We start from the raw sequence: 22,612 nt of genomic DNA on the forward strand, positions 1-22,612 counted from the left end.
ATTTATACTTTTTGAGAGTTTATAAACATCCAGCAAGCAAATCTGGATATAATTTGAGTGGTTCTTTTAAACCACATAAGTGAGACATCTCTTAAATAATTTATAATCTAAAAATAGGATAGAATATGAAAAATGAATTTCCTTGGCAAAACCAAAAAATTGGGCTTAATCTTAAAGGTGTAAGGTGTAAGATAGCCATAATTAGAAATATTTTGGTCATTAATGTGATTCTTAACCTTTTGATTCCATGGCAACTGAGAAGTGATGTCTGCTGTACAGTGAGTAAAGGATGAGGCTGTACATAGCCAAAGAAAACTGCCTCGGGGTAGATATAGTGTTATGTCTCTTGGAAAGCTATACAGACTAACCACTATAGACTGAATAGATAATAATATAAAACAAATTAAGTGATATTAATATAAAACAAATTAACTGGTTACTTATGCAAGTTTCGGGAGCTACTTCTATATTTTCATCATTCCTGTTGGCCAAAGTCCCAGGAATCAGTTTCCTGATCACCACTTAACTGGCTGAAAGTCGGGTTTTTCTGCTTCCCTTTGGTGACCTCTGGCATGCCCTCTCAGCACCATTTATCAAGAGGAGAAATTTATAAAACAAAGCAAAATACTTTAAGCTTGTTCACTGTCCATCATTCTAATAGCTACTACCTTCTCAACCTTTAAACTGCCACCCTTCAAACAGCCCTCCTCTTTCTACATACAGGGTTTTCGAAGTGTCAGAAAGGAGTCCTACATAAAACAAAGGATGTTTTAAAGATTAGCTTTCCTATGAAAAAGAAATAGAGAGTAAATAACTCACTTTAAACTATTCTTTCTGAGCTAACAAAGTCACATTAATGCAGTTTTTCATAAGTTGGTCAGCTTTATTAACTAAAGCAAAAGAAGTGAATAATTACTCCAGTGGGCCTATTAAAGCATAATACAAATAAAAATAATTACGCTATCAAATCATGTATTTCTAAAGGGTAAGGTAATAAGAGCAGCATTTACATATAGCTCACATGTGGAAGGTTGGAAGATATCTCCACTTAGGTAAGGATAGAAGTCAAGCTACTGTAATTTCCAGAAGCATCTACTGTGTAACCTATACACTTAATCTCTCTTGAACATCAGCAAATGACATCATACGGGAAGGCACTCATCAAAGAATTTAACCACCTGTTGTCTTCAGTACACTGAGAGGTCTGATTGGGAGTCTATAACAGGAGTCGACAAAATTTGGCTTGGCTAGTTGCCTGTTTCTTGAATAAAGTTTTATTGGAACACAGGCACATCAATTTGTTTATGTACTGTCTATGTGGGCTTTTGCACTACAATGGCATTGTTGAATATTTCTGACAAAAACTGTATGGAAAGTAAACTGAAAATGTTTTCTTTCTGGCCTTTTAAAGAAAAGGTTTGCTGACCCCTGGTCTATGACATTTTGAGTATTAGAAAGCAAACAGATCATCATAACTTGTTAAAATGCAGATCTCATTCAAAAGGTCTAGGAGTATGACCTAAGATTCTGTATTTCTGAGAAGCTCCAGATGATGCCAATACAGCTGTTTTGCACACCCCACTTTGAGTAGCAAGGACTCAAGGCAATGCAATATTCTCGATAGAGCAGTGGTTCTCAGGCTGGGTTGATTATGCCCCACAGAGGAGACATTTTGGGTTGTTACAACTAGGAGGAGGTACTAGTGACACCTAATAAATACTAGGAATGATGCAAAACATCCTACATCACAGGACAGCACCCCCACAACAAATAACAGCCCAGCTCCCAAATGTCAATAGTGCTGTTGTCAAGAAACCCTGCATTAGAATAGTTATTAACTTTGAATGCACATCAGAATCAACTGGGAAGCTATGAAAAATACCAACACTACTTCCACTCTGGCCATGAAAAATTGATACCCGATTTCCCCTTCTGTTGTGACAACCCATAAATAAATACAAAACAAAATTAGTCAAAATATATGAAATAACTTAGGAATCTAAAACAAGGCCATGGTAGTGGAGGAAAGGAAAATAACACAGACCTAAGAAAGGCCACAATTTAAGATTTACTGCAGACTAGACCAAAAAGCCTGAACAGAAGTTATGAAATGATCAAGTTAAATCACCAGTAAGTTAACTGTCTGCCAGAACTAAACTTAAAACTCTTCAAAGGAATGCAATAAAATCTGGAGTCTAAAGACCACAGCATCCACAATTCTTCAGGATACAATAAAACTACTACACATGAGATGCAGAAAATATGACCCATAACCAGGAGAAAAAATTGAGATTCAGGGCTGATCCAGATGGTAAAATTATCAAACAAGGACTATAAAACATCTACATAAATATGTTCAAGGAATTAAAGTTGAACATAATTAATGAACAGATGGGGGAGGGAGGTGGAATCTTAACATAACATAAATACACTTGTGGAACTGAAAAATACAAGGTATAACATGAAAAATTCATTGTCTAGGTTTAACAGCTGATGTGATAATCAACTAGAGGTCAGGCAAAAAACAAAACAAAAAACCAATCTGAGGTACAGCAACATAAACGACTGATTTTAAAAAAATAGTTATTCAGCTGCCTATGAAAAAGGTAAAGTATTCTAACATGCATGTATTTGGAACTCACAGAAATAGGGATTAAGGCAAGAAACAAACTGATGAAATCATACAAAAGCTTTCCAGTTTGAAGATAAATATCAACCCATAGATAAAAGTAGCTCAACGAACCCAAAGCACAATAAACAAAGACAGCCATCCTTACAAAACCAAAGATAACAAGCAAATCTTGAAAGCCACATAAAGAAATACAGTATAAATGGGTCAATAAGAATAACTGCTAACTTCTTAGCAGAGAAAAAAAAACACCAGACCTATGAAGATGGAAACATCCTTTTTAAAGTTCTGAAAGAAAAGAGTCCATATTCAATGAAGCCTTCAAAATCAAAGTGAGGGGCATCCAGTTCTAGACAAGAAAGAGTAAGCATCCTACCTTATTCTATTAATTAAAGAGTGGACAAAAAGCACCTATCAAAACACTGAAAATTCTAAAAATGACCCTCCCTTGAGTCTCCACCCACCATGTACTTTAGTACCTCCTATTACCCCAGCCTGGGCCATAGAAGAGCCTGCAGTGTGAAAACAGCAATATGCACAGACTGAAGAAAAAAAAAAGCCATGAAAAACATGATCTAACCAGTAGCCCTGGGGGAGGACAGGTCTATAGGACAGAATCCTTTTATACCTGCTGTACCCTAGGTGAACACCATGAAAGAAGCTGCAGCTTACTTCTCTCCAGGTGCTGTGGAAATGGGGCGGGGAGGGGGATGAGGGCAGAGGGGAAGAGGGAGGGTACAGTCCAGTTGAGTATCACCACTGTATACTAACCAGGGAGCACAGCTACCCTTACCCTATCAAGCACTGTGGAGACAGGTAGAGCCCTGTTGACCGTCCCCACACTAAAGGTGATACCCTATGCCATTGGGTGTTAGGGAAATTGTGAGAGAGAGCTCTGACAACCTTTCCCAGCCTGTACCACTGAGATGGTCTCCCTTCCTTCCCACCAGAGACTACCAAAACTGTAAGGCAGAGCCATATAGCCTGTTCCTCCCCGCCAGACACTGTATATACCGTAGTAGAGTCCTACCAACCTTCTCCACCTTGCATTGAGCAAGCATCAGAGCAACAGCAACCCTCCACACTGGCCTTAGAAACGAGAGGTGCTTGCCCTTTTGACCATGCCTGCTGTGCATTAAACAAACAGCAAAGAGTTGGCACTGCACATCTCCCTAACTAGAAAGCTCTGTTCTCAGTAATTGATATAACTACTAGACTGAAAATCAGCAGGAATATAAAATAAATTAGTAACATCACAAGATAATGGGATCTAGCTGATATTTATAGAGTACTTCATCCCAAAACAGGAAAATACATGTTCTTTTCAACTGCATCTGGAACATTCAAACAGGCAGACCGTCATATCCTATCCATAAAACCCTAACAGATTTACATTGTCAGACCACAATATAATTAAACTAGAAATCAATAACTGAAAAAAAAAAAACAAGATACTTGGAAATTAACACATTTCTAAACAAGGTATTAAAAGTCTCAAGGGGAAATATAAAATATTTTGAACTGAACAAAATTAAAATGTATAAATATTTACAGGATGCAGTACAAACAGGGTTTAGCAGGACATTTATAGCATGGAATACGTACATTATAAAAAATAGTGGGTTCACATCAGTAGTCTAAGCTTTTACCTAAACTGGAAAAAAGGGAAGAAAATAGACCAAGATCAAGCTGAAGGAAAGAAATAATAGGAAAATCTCCAAATGCTTTAAAATTTAAAGAATGCTTTAAATGAGTCAGAGACACCAGGAAAATTAAAAAATACATTGAACTGAATGGAAATGAAAATACAACATATCAAAATGTGGGACATAGCTAATGTCATGCTAGAAGGGAAATTTATAATACTAAATACTTATATTAGAAAAGACAAAAAGTCCCAATTTAATAATGTTTCCACCCCAAGAAATTATAAAAAGAAATGACAAGTATGTGACATGATGGATTTGTTAATTAGTGTGAGTTAAACATTCCACAATGTAGACATATATCAAAGCATCACACTGTACCCCATAGATATGATATATACAATTATATTTGTCAAAAAAGAATTTAAAACAATTTAAAAGAAATCCAAAGCAAGCAGAAAGAAATAGAAATTAGAGCAGAAATCAATAACATTGGCAATTAAAAAATACAGAAGAATCAATCAAAAGCTGGTTCTATGACATGACCAATAAGAATGATAAATTAGCAAGACTGACAGAGAAAGAAAACACAAACTACCAGTATCTGGGAAGAAACAAGTATCACTACAGACCCCACAGGCATTTAAGGGATTTAAAGAAAGGAATACTATGAATAATTATACCAACAAAAATTTGATAGCTCTGATGAAATGGACCAATTCCTGGAAAAATCACAAATTACCAAAACTAACTCAAGATGAAATAATAAAAATGCAAGAGATAAATAGTTGTGACAAGAGTCCATATGACCTGCAAAACCTAAATTTTTACCATCTGGCTCTTTACAGAAAAGTTTGCCTACTCTTGAAATAAATATCTGAATAGTCTTACTAAAGAAATTGAATTCATAGCTAAAAAGGAAATCTCCAGACCCAGATGGTTTCACTAGAGAATTCTGCAAAACATGTGAAAAAGAAACAAGTTCAATTCTATACATTTTCTTCCAGAAGTTAAGAGGAGGAGGAAGGCTTCCCAATTCATAAGGTCACCATTACCATGACACCAAAACCAACAAAAACAGTAGAATAAAAAGAAAATAACAGACATCAGCTCTCATGAACACAGATGTAAACTTCTTCATTAAAATACTAGCAAATTAAATCCAGCAACATATAAAAAGAATAATATACAATGACAAAGTGAGGTTGATTCAAGGGATGGAAGACTAGTTCAATATTCAGCCACAAACCAGTGCCATCCACCATGGTAACAGCCTAAAGAAGAAAAATCATATGATCATATTGATACAGAAAGGGCATCTGACAATATTCAGCACCTATTCATGATGAAAACTCTCAGTACATTAGAAATGGAGGGGAGCTTCCTCAACTTTATAGAGAAAACATCTACAAAAATGTCTACAGCTAACCTACTAAACAGTGAATGGCCAAAAACTGGAAAGAAACCAAATGTTCTTCAATGGTATATCCATACTTCAGATTACTACTGAGCAATAAAGGAATGAACTGCTGATCTACACAGAACTTGGATAGATCTCAAGGGCATGATGACGAATGAAACAAAGTCAGTCTGAACAAGTTACATATCATAAGATTTGAGTTATATGATATAATCAAAATGATAAAATTATAGTGATGCAGAATAAACCCACTGCTTTTTGAGGATTAGGATTGGGAAGAGGGTGTCACTATAGCATGAGCAATTCCTACGTGGTCATGGAACAGGTCTGTAGGATAATTGTGGTTACTCCATACATGTAATAAAATCTCTAAGGAACACAGACGTGCACGAGTATGTGTCAAAATTGGTGATATCCTAATAAAGTCTGTATTTTATGGTAGTATATAAATATCAATTTCCTGTTTTGTAAAATTATGGTTATGTAAAGTGTTTTCATTTGCAGGAGTTGGGTGAAAGGGTAGGTAAGGGTATATGTAGGCTGTATGTATTTTTGCAATTTTGGAGTCTACAATTACTTCAAAATAAACTTAAAAAAAGAAATGCGGGAATAAAATGTAAATCCACTACTACTACAAAAAAAGTGAAGGTGAAATATAAATATTTTCAGACATACAAGAGGTGACAATTAGATTCCAGGAAATATATACTACAATAAATGTTAAAGGAATTTGTTCAGGCTGAAGAGGAATGATACCAAACTAAGATCTATTGAAGGAATAAAGAATTTCAATAACTATAAATATTGGGGTATGTTAAGACTTTTTTTCTTTTTCCTTTCTTAATTTTTTTAAAATGAAAAATAACTCCTTAAAGCAACAATAACAATGCATTCTGAAATATATTACACATGTAAAAGCAAAATGTATAACAACAATAGCACAATGAGGGATAAAGGGAAGTATATATTGTAAGGTTCTTACACAGTAAGTCAAGATAGAATGTAATATGATCAGTTAAATGTGCACATGGTAATTTCTAGAGCCATGCTGTCTAATATGACTTGAGCCCTTGAAATATGGCTAGTTATAACTGAGATGTGCAATTACTATAAAAGATGTAAAATATCTCAGTAATATTATTCTGATTATACCATTGTGGATATTAGTTTAATCAGAGGATGTTATTAAAATAGATTCTACCTGTTTCTTTTTACTTTTTGAAATGTGGCTAGTATAATTTTTAAAATTGCATATGTGGCTTGTATTATATTTCTATTAGGCAGGATTGTTCTGAGCAGGGATTTGTAAACTTGTTTTGTAAAATGCCTGAGAGTAAATATTTTAGGCTTTTTGAACCATACAGTTCTGTTGCAGTTACTCAGCTCTGCCACTATGGAACAAAAGCAATCAAATACAATATGTAAGTGAATGAGTATGGCTATGTTCCAATAAAACTATTTACAAAAATAAGTGGTTGGCTGAATTTGGCCCATAGGCTATGGAGTTGACTGACCCCTTGTTCTAGAGTGATCACCAAAAAAAAAAAAAAAAAAAAAAAAAAAAGAACAAGCACAGTCGCAGTTAAAAAAAAATTCTCAATTAGTCCAAAATAAAGCAAGAGGGAGGTAAAAAGAGACAAAGAACAAATGGGGCAAAAAGAAAGCAAATTGCATAATGGTAGATTAAACCCAGCTATATCAATAGTTACCTCAAATGGAAATGGAGCAAATATAGTTACATGAAATAGAAATGGAGCAAATAAAATACAGTGTTTGCCAGATTTTAAAAACAGAGAGACTCAACTATATGGTAGTTACAAAAGCCATAGATAAAAAGACACAGGTGGATTAAACAAAGGATGGAAATGGATACAATGTATAAATATTAATCATAGGAAGGCTGGAACTGTTAAAAGTCAGAAGAAGTAGAATTAAAGATAGAGTATTTAACAGATATAAAGAAAGATATTTCAGAATGATGAACAGGACAGTTAATCAAGAACATATAACTACTAAATCTCCATATACCTAATAACAGCATCGAAATCTATGAAGCAAAAATGTATAGAAGAGACAAATGGATAAATTCACAATCACAGTTGGAGATTGTAACATTCCTTTGTCATTAAATGATAAGAGGACAAAATAAAACAGTAAATATATAAGATTTGAACACTATTAAACAACTTAACCCTCAACTTCGTAAGTATACAAGGAACATTCACTAAACGAGGCCTTTTCCTGGGTGACAAAATAAGTTTCAATGAATTTTAAAAGATTGCAATAATACAGGATGTGTTCTGATGACAACAAAATTAAATTAGAAATCAGTGACAAGAAAGATACCCAGTAAACCTTAAAAATACTTACGAATTAAATAACATACTAATAAATAACCCATGGATCAAATGAATCAAGGGATATTAGAAAATATATTGAACTGAATAATAATGAAAACACAACATATCAAAATTTGTGAAACACAGACAGCCAAAGCACAGCTTACATATTTATAGGTTTAACTATATACATTAGAAAAAAAAATGAAGGAAGAAATTAGTGATTTAAACTTTCACCTTATGAAGCTTGAAAGAATAAATTAAAACCAAAATAAGTAGAATAAAGGAAATGATAAAGAATTAGTGAAATAGAAAACATATCAATGGTAGGATTAAAACAAAAAAAGAATCAACAAAACCAAAGTTGATCTTTGAAAAAAAAAAAAATACCAAAGCTGGTCTTTGAGAAGATCAATGAAAATGATAAGCCCTTAGCTAGACTATTAGGAAAAAAAGAAATAAACCAAAAGTTACCATTATCAGGACTGAAAGAGGGAACATCAATGTAGATATTGGTGATGGTAAAGGGATAATAAAGAATATTCTAACAGTGCTGATAAATTTGAAAACTTAGATGAGATGGACAAATTCCTTGAAAAACACAAATATAAAACTGACACAAGAAGAAAAAATATCTAATGATCACTCTATATATTGTAGAAAGTAAATATGCAGTTAAAAAATTTCCTACAACAAATTATCGGCCCCGATGGTTTTCTTGCTAAATTCTATCCAACATTTAAGAAGGTCAAATCTTACAAAAACATTTTCTGAAAACAGAGGGGAACACTTCCAACTTGTGTAATTCATAATGACCCTGAAAACAAAACCATACAAGGATATTATGAGAAAAGAAATTACAGCTGCTCTGTCTATGAAGTAGCCATCCTTTTATTCCTTTACTTTCTTAATAAACTTGCTTTCACTTTGCAAAAAAAAAAAAAAAAAAAAAAGAAAGAAAATTACAGACCAGTATCTCTCATCAGTCTAGGCATAAAAACCTTCCATGGAACTGAAATTCAGCAGGAACTGAGTTAGAATTCAGCAAACAGAATTCAGCAGGAAAACACATCATGCCTAAGTGGGGGTTTATCCCAGAAATAAAAGGTTGATTTAACATTCAAAAATCAATGTAATTCATCATACTAGTAAAGGGAAAAAATCATACGATCATCTCAAGAAATCTCAAAACAGTATTTAATACTCATTCATTATTTACATTTATTTTTCAACAAATACAGTGAAATTTCCTCAGCCTGATAAAGGGCATTTAGAAAAAAGCCAACAGCTTGCTAATATCAGGAACAAAGCAAGGATGGCCACAACTTCTATTCAATGTAATACTAGAGCTGCTAGCAGGTGTAATAAGACAACAACAAAAAATAAATAAAAGACATATACTGGAAAGGAAAAGGTAAAAACTGTCTCTATTCATAGACATCATTAACTACGTAGAAAGTCCTAAGAATCTATTTAAAAAATAATGAAACCTACTGGAACGAATAAGTAAATTTAGAAAGATCCCAAGATACATGATTATATTGTATATCAAATATTGATAGAGAAAATAAATTATATTTCTATATACCAGCAACAACTGGAATATGAAATTTTGAAAATTAGTACCTAAAATGGGATCAAAATATTTAGAGATAATTTTAATGGAAGATGAGTAAGACATCTACACTAAAAACTACAAAACATTGTTGAGAGAAGTTAAAGAAATTCCACATAAATGCAGGGAAGTTCCACATAAATGCAGAGAAGTACCAGGTTTATGCACTGGAGTTTTTGACACTGTTGGATGCCAGTTCTCCATAAACTGATCTTTAGACTTAATGTACTCCCAATCAAAATCCCACTGTGCATTTTTTTGGTGGAAACTAACAAGCTGCTTCTTAAATTTTATGGAGGAGAAGACCAGGACCTAAAATGGCCAATACATTTTTGAAAGAAAAGGATTAAATCAAGAACTATTCTAATTTCAGAACTTGCTGTAAAGCGACAGTAATTGATGCAGTGTGGTGTTGGTGTAAGGAGAGACAAGTAGAAGAAAATAGAGCCCAGAAATAGGCCCACACTTACACTGTTAGCTCACTTTTGAAAAGGGGTCCAAAGAAACTCTAGGAAAATCTTTTCAATAAATGATGGTGCAAGCTACATGAAAAAGAGAATCTCAACCCCCACCTCACAGAATACACATGAATTGATTTGAGATGGCTTGTAGAACCAACAATGAAAGCTAAAACCATGAGCCTTCTATAAAAATATATAGCAAAATAGCTTTGTGACCTTGAGGTAGGCAAAGGTTTCTTAGGTATCTTTAAAGAAAAAAAAACCACAAACTAATTAAAGAAAAGATTGATAAATTGAACTTCAAATAAAAAAAAAATATAAAAAGCTTCTGCTCATCCTAAGACACTATGAATTAAATGATTAGGCAGGCCACATGGTAGGAAAGGATGTCCATAATACAGATATCTGATAAGGACTCCTATGGCTTAACAATAAAAAGACAAATATCCAAGTAAAAATTAGAACACTCAAAAAAGAAACTTTATAAGAACAGATATATGAATGGTCAGTAAAAACATGTGAAAGTGCTCAAACTTAAGTAGACATTAGGTGAATAATTGGAACCACAATAATATACTAATACACGTTAGAATGGCTAAAATTAAAAAGAGTGACAATACCAAATATTGGGGAGGGTGCAGAGTGGCCAGAACTCTTGTACATTACTGGTGGGAGTACAGAATGGTACTTTCAAGAACTATTTGTCAGCTCTTTGTAAAATTGAACATACGCCTGCCCTACGACCCAACAATTCTACATCTCAGGAGAAATGAAACACATTCATAGAAGGATTTGTGCCAGAATGTTCGCAGCAACTATATTTGTGATGGCCAGAAATGAGGAGTAGCCCAAATGTCCATTAATAGAAGAATGAACTTGTGAATTATGATGTCGTTATACAATGGACATGTGAACTATGATACAGTTATACGATAGAGTACTAATCAGCAATGGAAAACACAGATTACTAATACATGCATGAACACGGATAAATCTCAAAAAACACACTGAGTGAAAGAAGCCAGGCCCAAATGAATGCATACTATATGACTGCATGTTTATGAAATTCTAGAAGAGGCAAATCTAATCTAGTGATGAGAATCAAAATGGCAGAACATTCCCTGGGGGAAGAGGACTGACTGGAGAAAAGAACCAAGAGTTTCCGAAGTTATAAAATCTATATATACATATCTCATTGCCACCACAGCCAAAAATGAATCAATTTCTTTGCATCAGTATTTTAATAGTGCCTCCCTATCCCTGTACACCAGGTGATTTTGGTGGACTTAAGTAAGGGATGACAAAAAATCTCTCAACCAGAGATTTTTAGAATCTCTAAGTTTTGTTACCAAGCACGATTTGCCTTTAATTTTACAAATAGGAACTAAAATATGCCTAAGTGAGGTAGTTCTTTACATAAATTTAAAATGAAACAACAAATAATGCCACTATTTTATACTAGAATAAATGTAAAAGATTGCTATTAGTACTAAAAAAAGCACTTCTGTCTCTGGATAAACTTGTAGGCTTGCTGGCTGGCTGAAGAATGCATAAATACTATGCTTCTAATTTTTGCCTCGGCTGTCAAGAAGTTCAGAGCCAAATTCAATGCTCAGTTTAGTGATTAACATCCCAGCTGCCTGATATATCAATTTTTCTTGTGGTAGGGTATACAAGGTGGGGTATTAAATTATCCTGTTTCATACTATAAACTACCTCAAATCATTTGTGGGAAATGATGGTATATAAATCATAAAATGTTGGTCATTTCAACAAAATTAAATATTTTTTCACTGCAGATATAAATGCATTGTATGCTTCTCCTTGTTGTCAAAAAAGGTTAGATTAGGGAGGATTTTTGCTGTTACTTGAATGAGTCATCTGCTAAAGGTGAGTCACTATCCGCCCAAATGATTGAGTGATGTAAAAAATACATCATTTTAAAATACAACCACATTGACAGGGAACACTTCACTTGTATTTGATTATAAGGGTGAGACTTGAGGAACCAATGTAAAAGTATAGAATACGTTAAGAGTCCCTAATGGATCATAGATGGCAAAATAAATTTAAGTGCACTTCATTACATTCTTAGGATAAAGAAATCAGATCTGTACGCAAATGTGCTTACTGCTATTCTGTTTCTATGATAACTGGTGTTGGCCGCTTTAATTTTATCAGCTGGCTAGGATATTTTCTGTCCCTTCTCATTTAACAAAACCATACAAACCTGGCCCTCAGGAGAAAATAAGATGTTTTTATTCCCAAAGGGTATATTCTAATGTAACATTAAGTTAAAAAAAAAAAAAAAACCACACACACACAAACAACCCTCTCACCTGAGCTGCTTCATTGTTCATCAATCCAATCAGCTTCTCCTCTTTCTGCACTTTTTTCCACGTTGTACAGGGCTCAGTGCTTCTCTCACTGTGGACTTTTTTTTTGATTAACCTATTGTGTGCCTCGTTGACTTGCCTTGTTGCAGCCTTTTGTGAATCAACCTGTTGGTGTAGAGTAAGTAATACTATATATAAAGAAAACTTTTGGTATTTCTTTAAAAAATGCATATATATCCAGATTCTTAAAAATTCTAAACTTGCCAAGCTTTAAAAAAGGAAATAAAGAAGAAAGCAGCAAATGGACATTACAGAAAAACTACAGTCGTTGGCAAGATCCAGACCCTTTCTCATCAGTGGGACAAAACCAATTAAAATTAGTGTCACTGCATGCACACATATGTTTATTGCGGTCCTATTCACAATAGCAAAGACTTGGAACCAATCTGAATGTCCATCAATGATAGACTGGATTAAGAAAATGTGGCACATATACACCATGGAATACTATGCAGCCATAAAGGATGAGTTCATATCCTTTGTAGGAACATGGATGAATCTGGAAACCATCATTCTGAGCAAACTATCGCAAGGACAGAAAACCAAACACCACATGTTCTCACTCATAGGTGGGAATTGAACAATGAGGTTACTTGGACACAGGGTGGGGAACATCACACACTGGGTCCTGTCATGGAGTGGGGAGAGGGAGGAGGGAGAGCATTAGGAGATATACCTAATGTAAATGATGAGTTAATGGGTGCAGCACACCAACATGGCACATGTGTACATATGTAACAAATCTGCACGTTGTGCACATGTACCCTAGAACTTAAAGTGTAATAAAAATAAAATAAAATTAGTGTCACTGTTATGTACTCTTTAGAAATTATCTCTACAGATAACTTGCTTACTGAAAACATTTTTAGAGAAAATTGTCACATTTTAAAATTGCACATGAATTCATTATTAACCTTTGCTGGGAGTGTATCCAGTATATCTTTGTAGTTTAAATTCTTATTAATTAAAATCTTAGTTTTCTATCATTGAAGTGAGCCTAATTAATGTGAATATATAAAAGGAGCTTGTGATGTTGCTTATATTTTTGTGCAGGTAGTTTAACCTTTGAGCAAGATGAATAACAGTTCATGTCATCGAATACTGTGTACCAGTATCAGAGGTTAAGTTCTACAACAAGCTTGCTGTCTCTAAGGTTTCTTTTTCACACCATGGTGATATCTGGGAGATGCCTGACTGTCAATAATCTTGAAGTAGACTCAGAAATAGAAGGGCAGAACCCACAACACTGTTGGAAGATTGAAAGCTACAGTGAAGGTCCTTACATGAAGTATTTGTTCAGCAGCTTCATGTTTATAGCAGCAGAAAGTGCCATCACCTTTTTTCATGAGTTAAATAGGGGGCAGAAGATAGGAACAGCACAAAGGGGAAATAATGGAGGAGTCAGTGCCAAAATAGAGAATGAATTACATTGGCTGGGCAAGCAGAGCCTTAATTTGTAGTCTCTCAATTTTTAGCTTTTATCGCCAAGTGTGTTCACTCCTTCGCTTTAAAGAATGCTGGTGTTTTGTGGCTAAACCTAAATTGTCACAACACTACTCTATTCTACCCTCCTCCAGGATCCCAGCTTATAAAAGGATGGCAAAACCACTGCCTTTCAGTAACCTGAAAGTTGGAAATGTTTCTTAATCAGCAGGGATTCTTTATTTTCACCACTCAACCCTCAAACTATTGGGAAAATTTATGTCCCCATCTTCTGAGCCACTTTCCGCTGAAGTCATCTTGGTAATAAATGTACCTGATACCATTAGTGTGAAACGAAGGGTCTCCCATGGTTCTTGCACACAGTTTTATCCTATTAAAACATTGACTTACCAATTATTGTGAAAATGTGTTCCATGTTATAAAGGGTTAGATGAGATTTGGCCTCCCAGCTTTATTGAGATATAACTGACAATAAAAATTATATATATATATATATACATATTTTAAATTTATTATTATTATACTTTAAGTTGTAGGGTACATGTGCATAACGTGCAGGTTTGTTACATATGTATACTTGTGCCATGTTGGTGTGCTGCACCCATCAACTCGTCATTTACATCCGGTATAACTCCCAATGCAATCCCTCCCCCCTCCCCCCTCCCCATGATAGGCCCCGGTGTGTGATGTTCCCCTTCCTGAGTCCAAGTGATCTCATTGTTCAGTTCCCACCTATGAGTGAGAACATGCGGTGTTTGGTTTTCTGTTCTTGTGATAGTTTGCTAAGAATGATGGTTTCCAGCTGCATCCATGTCCCTACAAAGGACACAAACTCATCCTTTTTGATGGCTGCATAGTATTCCATGGTGTATATGTGCCACGTTTTCTTAATCCAATCTGTCACTGATGGACATTTGGGTTGATTCCAAGTCTTTGCTATTGTGAAGAGTGCTGCAATAAACATACGTGTGCATGTGTCTTTATAGCAGTGTAATTTATAATCCTTTGGGTATATACCCAGTAATGGGATGGCTGGGTCGTATGGTACATCTAGTTCTAGATCCTTGAGGAATCGCCATACTGTTTTCCATAATGGTTGAACTAGTTTACAATCCCACCAACAGTGTAAAAGTGTTCCTATTTCTCCACATCCTCTCCAGCACCTGTTGTTTCCTGACTTTTTAATGATCGCCATTCTAACTGGTGTGAGATGGTATCTCATTGTGGTTTTGATTTGCATTTCTCTGATGGCCAGTGATGATGAGCATTTTTTCATGTATCTGTTGGCTGTATGAATGTCTTCTTTTGAGAAATGTCTGTTCATATCCTTTGCCCACTTTTTGATGGGGTTGTTTTTTTCTTGTAAATTTGTTTGAGTTCTTTGTAGGTTCTGGATATTAGCCCTTTGTCAGATGAGTAGATTGCAAAAATTTTCTCCCATTCTGTAGGTTGCCTGTTCACTCTGATGGTAGTTTCTTTTGCTGTGCAGAAGCTCTTTAGTTTAATGAGATCCCATTTGTCAATTTTGGCTTTTGCTGCCATTGCTTTTGGTGTTTTAGACATGAAGTCTTTGCCCATGCCTATGTCCTGAATGGTACTACCTAGGTTTTCCTCTAGGATTTTTATGGTATTCGGTCTAACATTTAAGTCTCTAATCCATCTTGAATTAATTTTCGTATAAGGAGTAAGGAAAGGATCCAGTTTCAGCTTTCTACTTATGGCTAGCCAATTTTCCCAGCACCATTTATTAAATAGGGAATCCTTTCCCCATTTCTTGTTTCTCTCGGGTTTGCCAAAGATCAGATGGCTATAGATGTGTGGTATTATTTCTGAGGACTCTGTTCTGTTCCATTGGTCTATATCTCTGTTTTGGTACCAGTACCATGCTGTTTTGGTTACTGTAGCCTTGTAGTATAGATTGAAGTCAGGTAGCGTGATGCCTCCAGCTTTGTTCTTTTGACTTAGGATTGTCTTGGAGATGCGGGCTCTTTTTTGGTTCCATATGAACTTTAAAGCAGTTTTTTCCAATTCTGTGAAGAAACTCATTGGTAGCTTGATGGGGATGGCATTGAATCTATAAATAACCTTGGGCAGTATGGCCATTTTCACGATATTGATTCTTCCTATCCATGAGCATGGTATGTTCTTCCATTTGTTTGTGTCCTCTTTGATTTCACTGAGCAGTGGTTTGTAGTTCTCCTTGAAGAGGTCCTTTACATCCCTTGTAAGTTGGATTCCTAGGTATTTTATTCTCTTTGAAGCAATTGTGAATGGAAGTTCATTCCTGATTTGGCTCTCTGTTTGTCTGTTACTGGTGTATAAGAATGCTTGTGATTTTTGCACATTAATTTTGTATCCTGAGACTTTGCTGAAGTTGCTTATCAGCTTAAGGAGATTTTGGGCTGAGACAGTGGGGTTTTCTAAATATACAATCATGTCATCTGCAAACAGGGACAATTTGACTTCTTCTTTTCCTAACTGAATACCCTTGATTTCTTTCTCTTGCCTAATTGCCCTAGCCAGAACTTCCAACACTATGTTGAATAGGAGTGGTGAGAGAGGGCATCCCTGTCTTGTGCCAGTTTTCAAAGGGAATTTTTCCAGTTTTTGCCCATTCAGTATGATATTGGCTGTGGCTTTGTCATAAATAGCTCTTATTATTTTGAGGTACGTTCCATCAATACCGAGTTTATTGAGCGTTTTTAGCATGAAGGGCTGTTGAATTTTGTCAAAAGCCTTTTCTGCATCTATTGAGATAATCATGTGGTTCTTGTCTTTGGTTCTGTTTATATGCTGGATTATGTTTATTGATTTGCGAATGTTGAACCAGCCTTGCATCCCAGGGATGAAGCCCACTTGATCATGGTGGATAAGCTTTTTGATGTGTTGCTGAATCCGGTTTGCCAGTATTTTATTGAGGATTTTTGCATCGATGTTCATCAGGGATATTGGTCTAAAATTCTCTTTTTTTGTTGTGTCTCTGCCAGGCTTTGGTATCAGGATGATGTTGGCCTCATAAAATGAGTTAGGGAGGATTCCCTCTTTTTCTATTGATTGGAATAGTTTCAAAAGGAATGGTACCAACTCCTCCTTGTACCTCTGGTAGAATTCAGCTGTGAATCCATCTGGTCCTGGACTTTTTTTGGTTGGTAGGCTATTAATTATTGCCTCAATTTCAGAGCCTGCTATTGGTCTATTCAGGGATTCAACTTCTTCCTGGTTTAGTCTTGGAAGAGTGTACGTGTCCAGGAAATTATCCATTTCTTCTAGATTTTCCAGTTTATTTGCGTAGAGGTGTTTATAGTATTCTCTGATGGTAGTTTGTATTTCTGTGGGGTCGGTGGTGATATCCCCTTTATCATTTTTAATTACGTCGATTTGATTCTTCTCTCTTTTCTTCTTTATTAGTCTTGCTAGTGGTCTGTCAATTTTGTTGATCTTTTCAAAAAACCAACTCCTGGATTCATTGATTTTTTTGGAGGGTTTTTTGTGTCTCTATCTCCTTCAGTTCTGCTCTGATCTTAGTTATTTCTTGCCTTCTGCTAGCTTTCGAATGTGTTTGCTCTTGCTTCTCTAGTTCTTTTAATTGCGATGTTAGAGTGTCAATTTTAGATCTTTCCTGCTTTCTCTTGTGGGCATTTAGTGCTATAAATTTCCCTCCACACACTGCTTTAAATGTGTCCCAGAGATTCTGGTATGTTGTATCTTTGTTCTCATTGGTTTCAAATAACATCTTTATTTCTGCCTTCATTTCGTTATGTACCCAGTAGTCACTCAGGAGCAGGTTGTTCAGTTTCCATGTAGTTGAGCGGTTTTGATTGAGTTTCTTAGTCCTGAGTTCTAGTTTGATTGCACTGTGGTCTGAGAGACAGTTTGTTATAATTTCTGTTCTTGTACATTTGCTGAGGAGTGCTTTACTTCCAATTACGTGGTCAATTTTGGAGTAAGTACGATGTGGTGCTGAGAAGAATGTATATTCTGTTGATTTGGGGTGGAGAGTTCTATAGATGTCTATTAGGTCTGCTTGCTGCAGAGATGAGTTCAATTCCTGGATATCCTTGTTAACTTTCTGCCTCGTTGATCTGTCTAATGTTGACAGTGGAGTGTTGAAGTCTCCCATTATTATTGTATGGGAGTCTAAGTCTCTTTGTAAGTCTCTAAGGACCTGCTTTATGAATCTGGGTGCTCCTGTATTGGGTGCATATATATTTAGGATAGTTAGCTCTTCCTGTTGAATTGATCCCTTTATCATTATGTAATGGCCTTCTTTGTCTGTTTTGATCTTTGATGGTTTAAAGTCTGTTTTATCAGAGACTAGTATTGCAACCCCCGCTTTTTTTTGTTCTCCATTTGCTTGGTAAATCTTCCTCCATCCCTTTATTTTGAGCCTAAGTATGTCTCTGCGTGTGAGATGGGTCTCCTGAATACAGCAGACTGATGGGTCTTGACTCTTTATCCAGTTTGCCAGTCTGTGTCTTTTAATTGGAGCATTTAGTCCATTTACATTTAAGGTTAAGATTGTTATGTGTGAGCTTGATCCTGCCATTATGATATTAACTGGTTATTTTGCTCGTTAGTTGATGCAGTTTCTTCCTAGCCTCGATGGTCTTTACATTTTGGCATGTTTTTGCAATGGCTGGTACCGGTTGTTCCTTTCCATGTTTAGTGCTTCCTTCAGGGTCTCTTGTAAGGCAGGCCTAGTGGTGACAAAATCTCTAAGCATTTGCTTATCTGTAAAGGATTTTATTTCTCCTTCACTTATGAAACTTAGTTTGGCTGGATATGAAATTCTGGGTTTAAAATTCCTTTCTTTAAGAATGTTGAATATTGGCCCCCACTCTCTTCTGGCTTGGAGAGTTTCTGCCGAGAGATCTGCTGTTAGTCTGATGGGCTTCCCTTTGTGGGTAACCCGACCTTTTTCTCTGGCTGCCCTTAAGATTTTTTCCTTCATTTCAACTTTGGTGAATCTGGCAATTATGTGTCTTGGAGTTGCTCTTCTCGAGGAGTATCTTTGTGGCGTTCTCTGTATTTCCTGGATTTCAATGTTGGCCTGCCCTACTAGGTTGGGGAAGTTCTCCTGGATGATATCCTGAAGAGTGTTTTCCAACTTGGTTCCATTTTCCCCCTCACTTTCAGGCACCCCAATCAGACATAGATTTGGTCTTTTTACATAATCCCATACTTCTTGCAGGCTTTGTTCATTTCTTTTTTCTTCTTTTTTCTTTTGGTTTCTCTTCTCGCTTCATTTCATTCATTTGATCCTCAATCGCTGATACTCTTTCTTCCAGTTGATCGAGTCGGTTACTGAAGCTTGTGCATTTGTCACGTATTTCTCGTGTCACGGTTTTCATCTCTTTCATTTCGTTTATGACCTTCTCTGCATTAATTACTCTAGCCATCAATTCTTCCACTTTTTTTTCAAGATTTTTAGTTTCTTTGCACTGGGTACGTAATTCCTCCTTTAGCTCTGAGGAATTTGATGGACTGAAGCCTTCTTCTCTCATCTCGTCAAAGTCATTCTCCGTCCAGCTTTGATCCATTGCTGGTGATGAGCTGCACTCCTTTGCCGGGGGAGATGCGCTCTTATTTTTTGAATTTCCAGCTTTTCTGCCCTGCTTTTTCCCCATCTTTGTGGTTTTATCTGCCTCTGGTCTTTGATGATGGTGATGTACTGATGGGGTTTTGGTGTAGGTGTCCTTCCTGTTTGATAGTTTTCCTTCTAACAGTCAGGACCCTCAGCTGTAGGTCTGTTGGAGATTGCTTGAGGTCCACTCCAGACCCTGTTTGCCTGGGTATCAGCAGCAGAGGCTGCAGAAGATAGAATATTTCTGAACAGCGAGTGTACCTGTCTGATTCTTGCTTTGGAAGCTTCCTCTCAGGGGTGTACTCCACCCTGTGAGGTGTGGGGTGTCAGACTGCCCCTAGTGGGGGATGTCTCCCAGTTAGGCTACTCAGGGGTCAGGGACACACTTGAGCAGGGAGTCTGTCCCTTCTCAGATCTCAACCTCCGTGTTGGGAGATCCACTGCTCTCTTCAAAGCTGTCAGACAGAGTCGTTTGCGTCTGCAGAGGTTTCGGCTGCGTTTGTTATTGTTTACTGTGCCCTGTCCCCAAAGGTGGAGTCTACAGAGACAGGCAGGTTTCCTTGAGCTGCTGTGAGCTCCACCCAGTTCGAGCTTCCCAGCAGCTTTGTTTACCTACTTAAGCCTCAGCAATGGCGGGCGCCCCTCCCCCAGCCTCGCTGCTGCCTTGCCGGTAGATCACAGACTGCTGTGCTAGCAATGAGGGAGGCTCCGTGGGTGTGGGACCCTCCCGGCCAGGTGTGGAATATGATCTCCTGGTGTGCCTGTTTGCTTAAAGCGCAGTATTGGGGTGGGAGTTACCCAATTTTCCAGGTGTTGTGTGTCTCAGTTCCCCTGGCTAGGAAAAGGGATTCCCTTCCCCCTTGTGCTTCCCAGGTGAGGCAATGCCTCTCTTGCTGGTCGGGCTGCAGCAGCTGACCAGCACCGATCGTCCGGCACTCCCCAGTGAGATGAACCCAGTACCTCAGTTGAAAATGCAGAAATCACCGGTCTTCTGTGTCGCTCGCGCTGGGAGTTGGAGACTGGAGCTGTTCCTATTTGGCCATCTTGCTCCGCCCCCCCAAAAATTATATATATTTAAGGTATACAATATGATGTTTTGATACATGTATACATTGTGAAATGAATACCACAATCAAGTTATTAACACATCACCTCACATAGTCACCATTTTTGTGTGTGTGGTGAGAATACTTAAGATCTACTCTCTTAGCAGATTTCAATACAATACAGTATTAGTAACTACAGTCACCATGCTGTATATCAGATCCCCAGAACTCATTCATCTTATAACTGAAAGTCTGTACCTTTTGACTACCATCTCCCCATTTTCCCCAACTCTCATCCCGACAAATACTGTTCTACGCTCTGCTTTCATAAGTTTTTTTTTTTTTTTTTTTTTGATTCCACATATAAATGAGATCATACGGTATTTGTCCTGTGTCTGGCTTATTTCACTTAGTATAATGTCCTCCAGATTCATCCATGATGTTGCAAATGTCAGGATTTCCTTTTTATGGCTGAATAATATTCCATTGTGTGTGTGCGTGTATATATATGTATATATGTATGTATATGTGTATCGTGTGTGTATATATGTATATATGTGTGTATATGTGTGCATATATACATATATATGTATATAAATATACATACAGACACAATATATATAAATAAAATACACTTTGTGGATAATGAAAATGCATTCTATAACCACAAATAATATTGTGGTTATGGATCACACTTTATCCATTCACCCACTGACATACACTTAGGTTGTGCTGTATTTTGATTATTGTGAATAGTGTTGTGATGAACATGGGAGTGCAGATACCTCTTTGACATATGGTTTTATTTCCCTTGGATACATACCCAGAAGCAAGGTTGCTGGTAGTTTTATTTTTAGCTAAGATATTAGTGAAGTTTTTAGTGCCTCCTAGATGCTAGGCATTTTAGGTATAAGATTTTTTGCCCTGGAAGCCTCTGACGTATAAGCAAAATTTGGTATAATATATTCACTCCTCTGTGAAGGTTCCTGGAAGAGATGATGCCTCCTGGATCTGCTGTTAGTTGGCTGAATGGTTAGGTTGCACTGCCGTGGGCACTTCTAGCTACTAAACGAAATGATAGCCAATTTATGGAAAATTCTATTTCTAAGGAAACTTTTAAAATTGTAAGAGTGAAGTGGATGACAGTGAACACAGTGAAACTTTTTCTCAAAGACAGAAAAGTAAATATAGAAAACACCCTGGGCATCCCTTATAATAGAAAGATACTATACAAATGTATGACATTTTCAAGAAAGTAGCTATGAAAATGAGGTAGTTTTTATTTAATTTTCCATTGGAACTTCACACTGTTCTATAAAATCAAGAACACCTTTGGACTCCTAAAAATTAATAAATCAAAAATGTGCTTCTAATTAAGAATCTGTATTTCACTATCCTCATATACAGAAAATAAGGAGAAGTTCATAGAATTATTTTGAGACTTAAAGCTTAGGAAAAAATTTTGTAAACTGTTAAATTCTATACAAATAATACTACTACCAATAATAACATACTCAACTCTGGATATGCTATGGAAGCCTCAGATGTAAGGTAAATGAAGGGACAAACTTTTATTGTCTGCCATGCAGTATAGCTTGACCATTTTAGCTCTGACCTGCAGCTACTTCTCTGCCTAGGTAAAGCATTTAGGAAGGATGGGAGGGCTCATTATGCCCAAGTGTCTGCACTATTACAACATATTATAGTATATGACTGTATATTGTATATATGACTCAAGCACCATAATAAGGTGGGAGTCATTGATAAATGGATAAAAGGACCCTCTGGCTCTTGAAAGTAGCTTTTTCAAGGGTTGTAATGGGGCCTTTAGTAATGCTCTTTTCCAACTTGGCTTTAACATTCCCATCTGGGAATTCTAGAGCTTTAGCTCAGCTCAATAAGCATTCTTACTGAAATATTGTTTCTTTCAGTGAATTTTAGAAATTAAATCCTAGTGGGTGGCATAAAGAGACTGTGATGGTCTTGATGAGACAGTCTTCTAATTTGATTGGCGGTGCTAACTCAGGAGCCCC

At 36.4% G+C, this 22,612-nt stretch overlaps 1 protein-coding gene across 5 annotated transcripts in view; it reads right to left on the reverse strand.

The window, feature by feature from the left end:
* Positions 1 to 22,612, reverse strand: part of VRK2 (VRK serine/threonine kinase 2) — a 111,034-nt gene that overhangs the window by 671 nt on the left and 87,751 nt on the right. For 2 of the 5 annotated variants that reach the window (XM_050754246.1, XM_050754250.1), the window contains exon 12: positions 12,450 to 12,611. The exons of 1 other annotated variant lie outside the window; for it this stretch is intronic. In XM_050754246.1, coding sequence (XP_050610203.1) covers positions 12,450 to 12,611 — 162 coding nt within the window. Of the gene's footprint in view, positions 1 to 4,234; positions 4,284 to 12,449; positions 12,612 to 22,612 lie in introns of all 5 variants that reach the window. 2 more of the 5 variants (XM_050754248.1, XM_050754249.1) reach the window with 2 other exon arrangements.

This window comes from Macaca thibetana, chromosome 13 (assembly GCF_024542745.1).
Source record: "Macaca thibetana thibetana isolate TM-01 chromosome 13, ASM2454274v1, whole genome shotgun sequence".
NCBI classification, from domain to species: Eukaryota; Metazoa; Chordata; class Mammalia; order Primates; family Cercopithecidae; genus Macaca; species Macaca thibetana.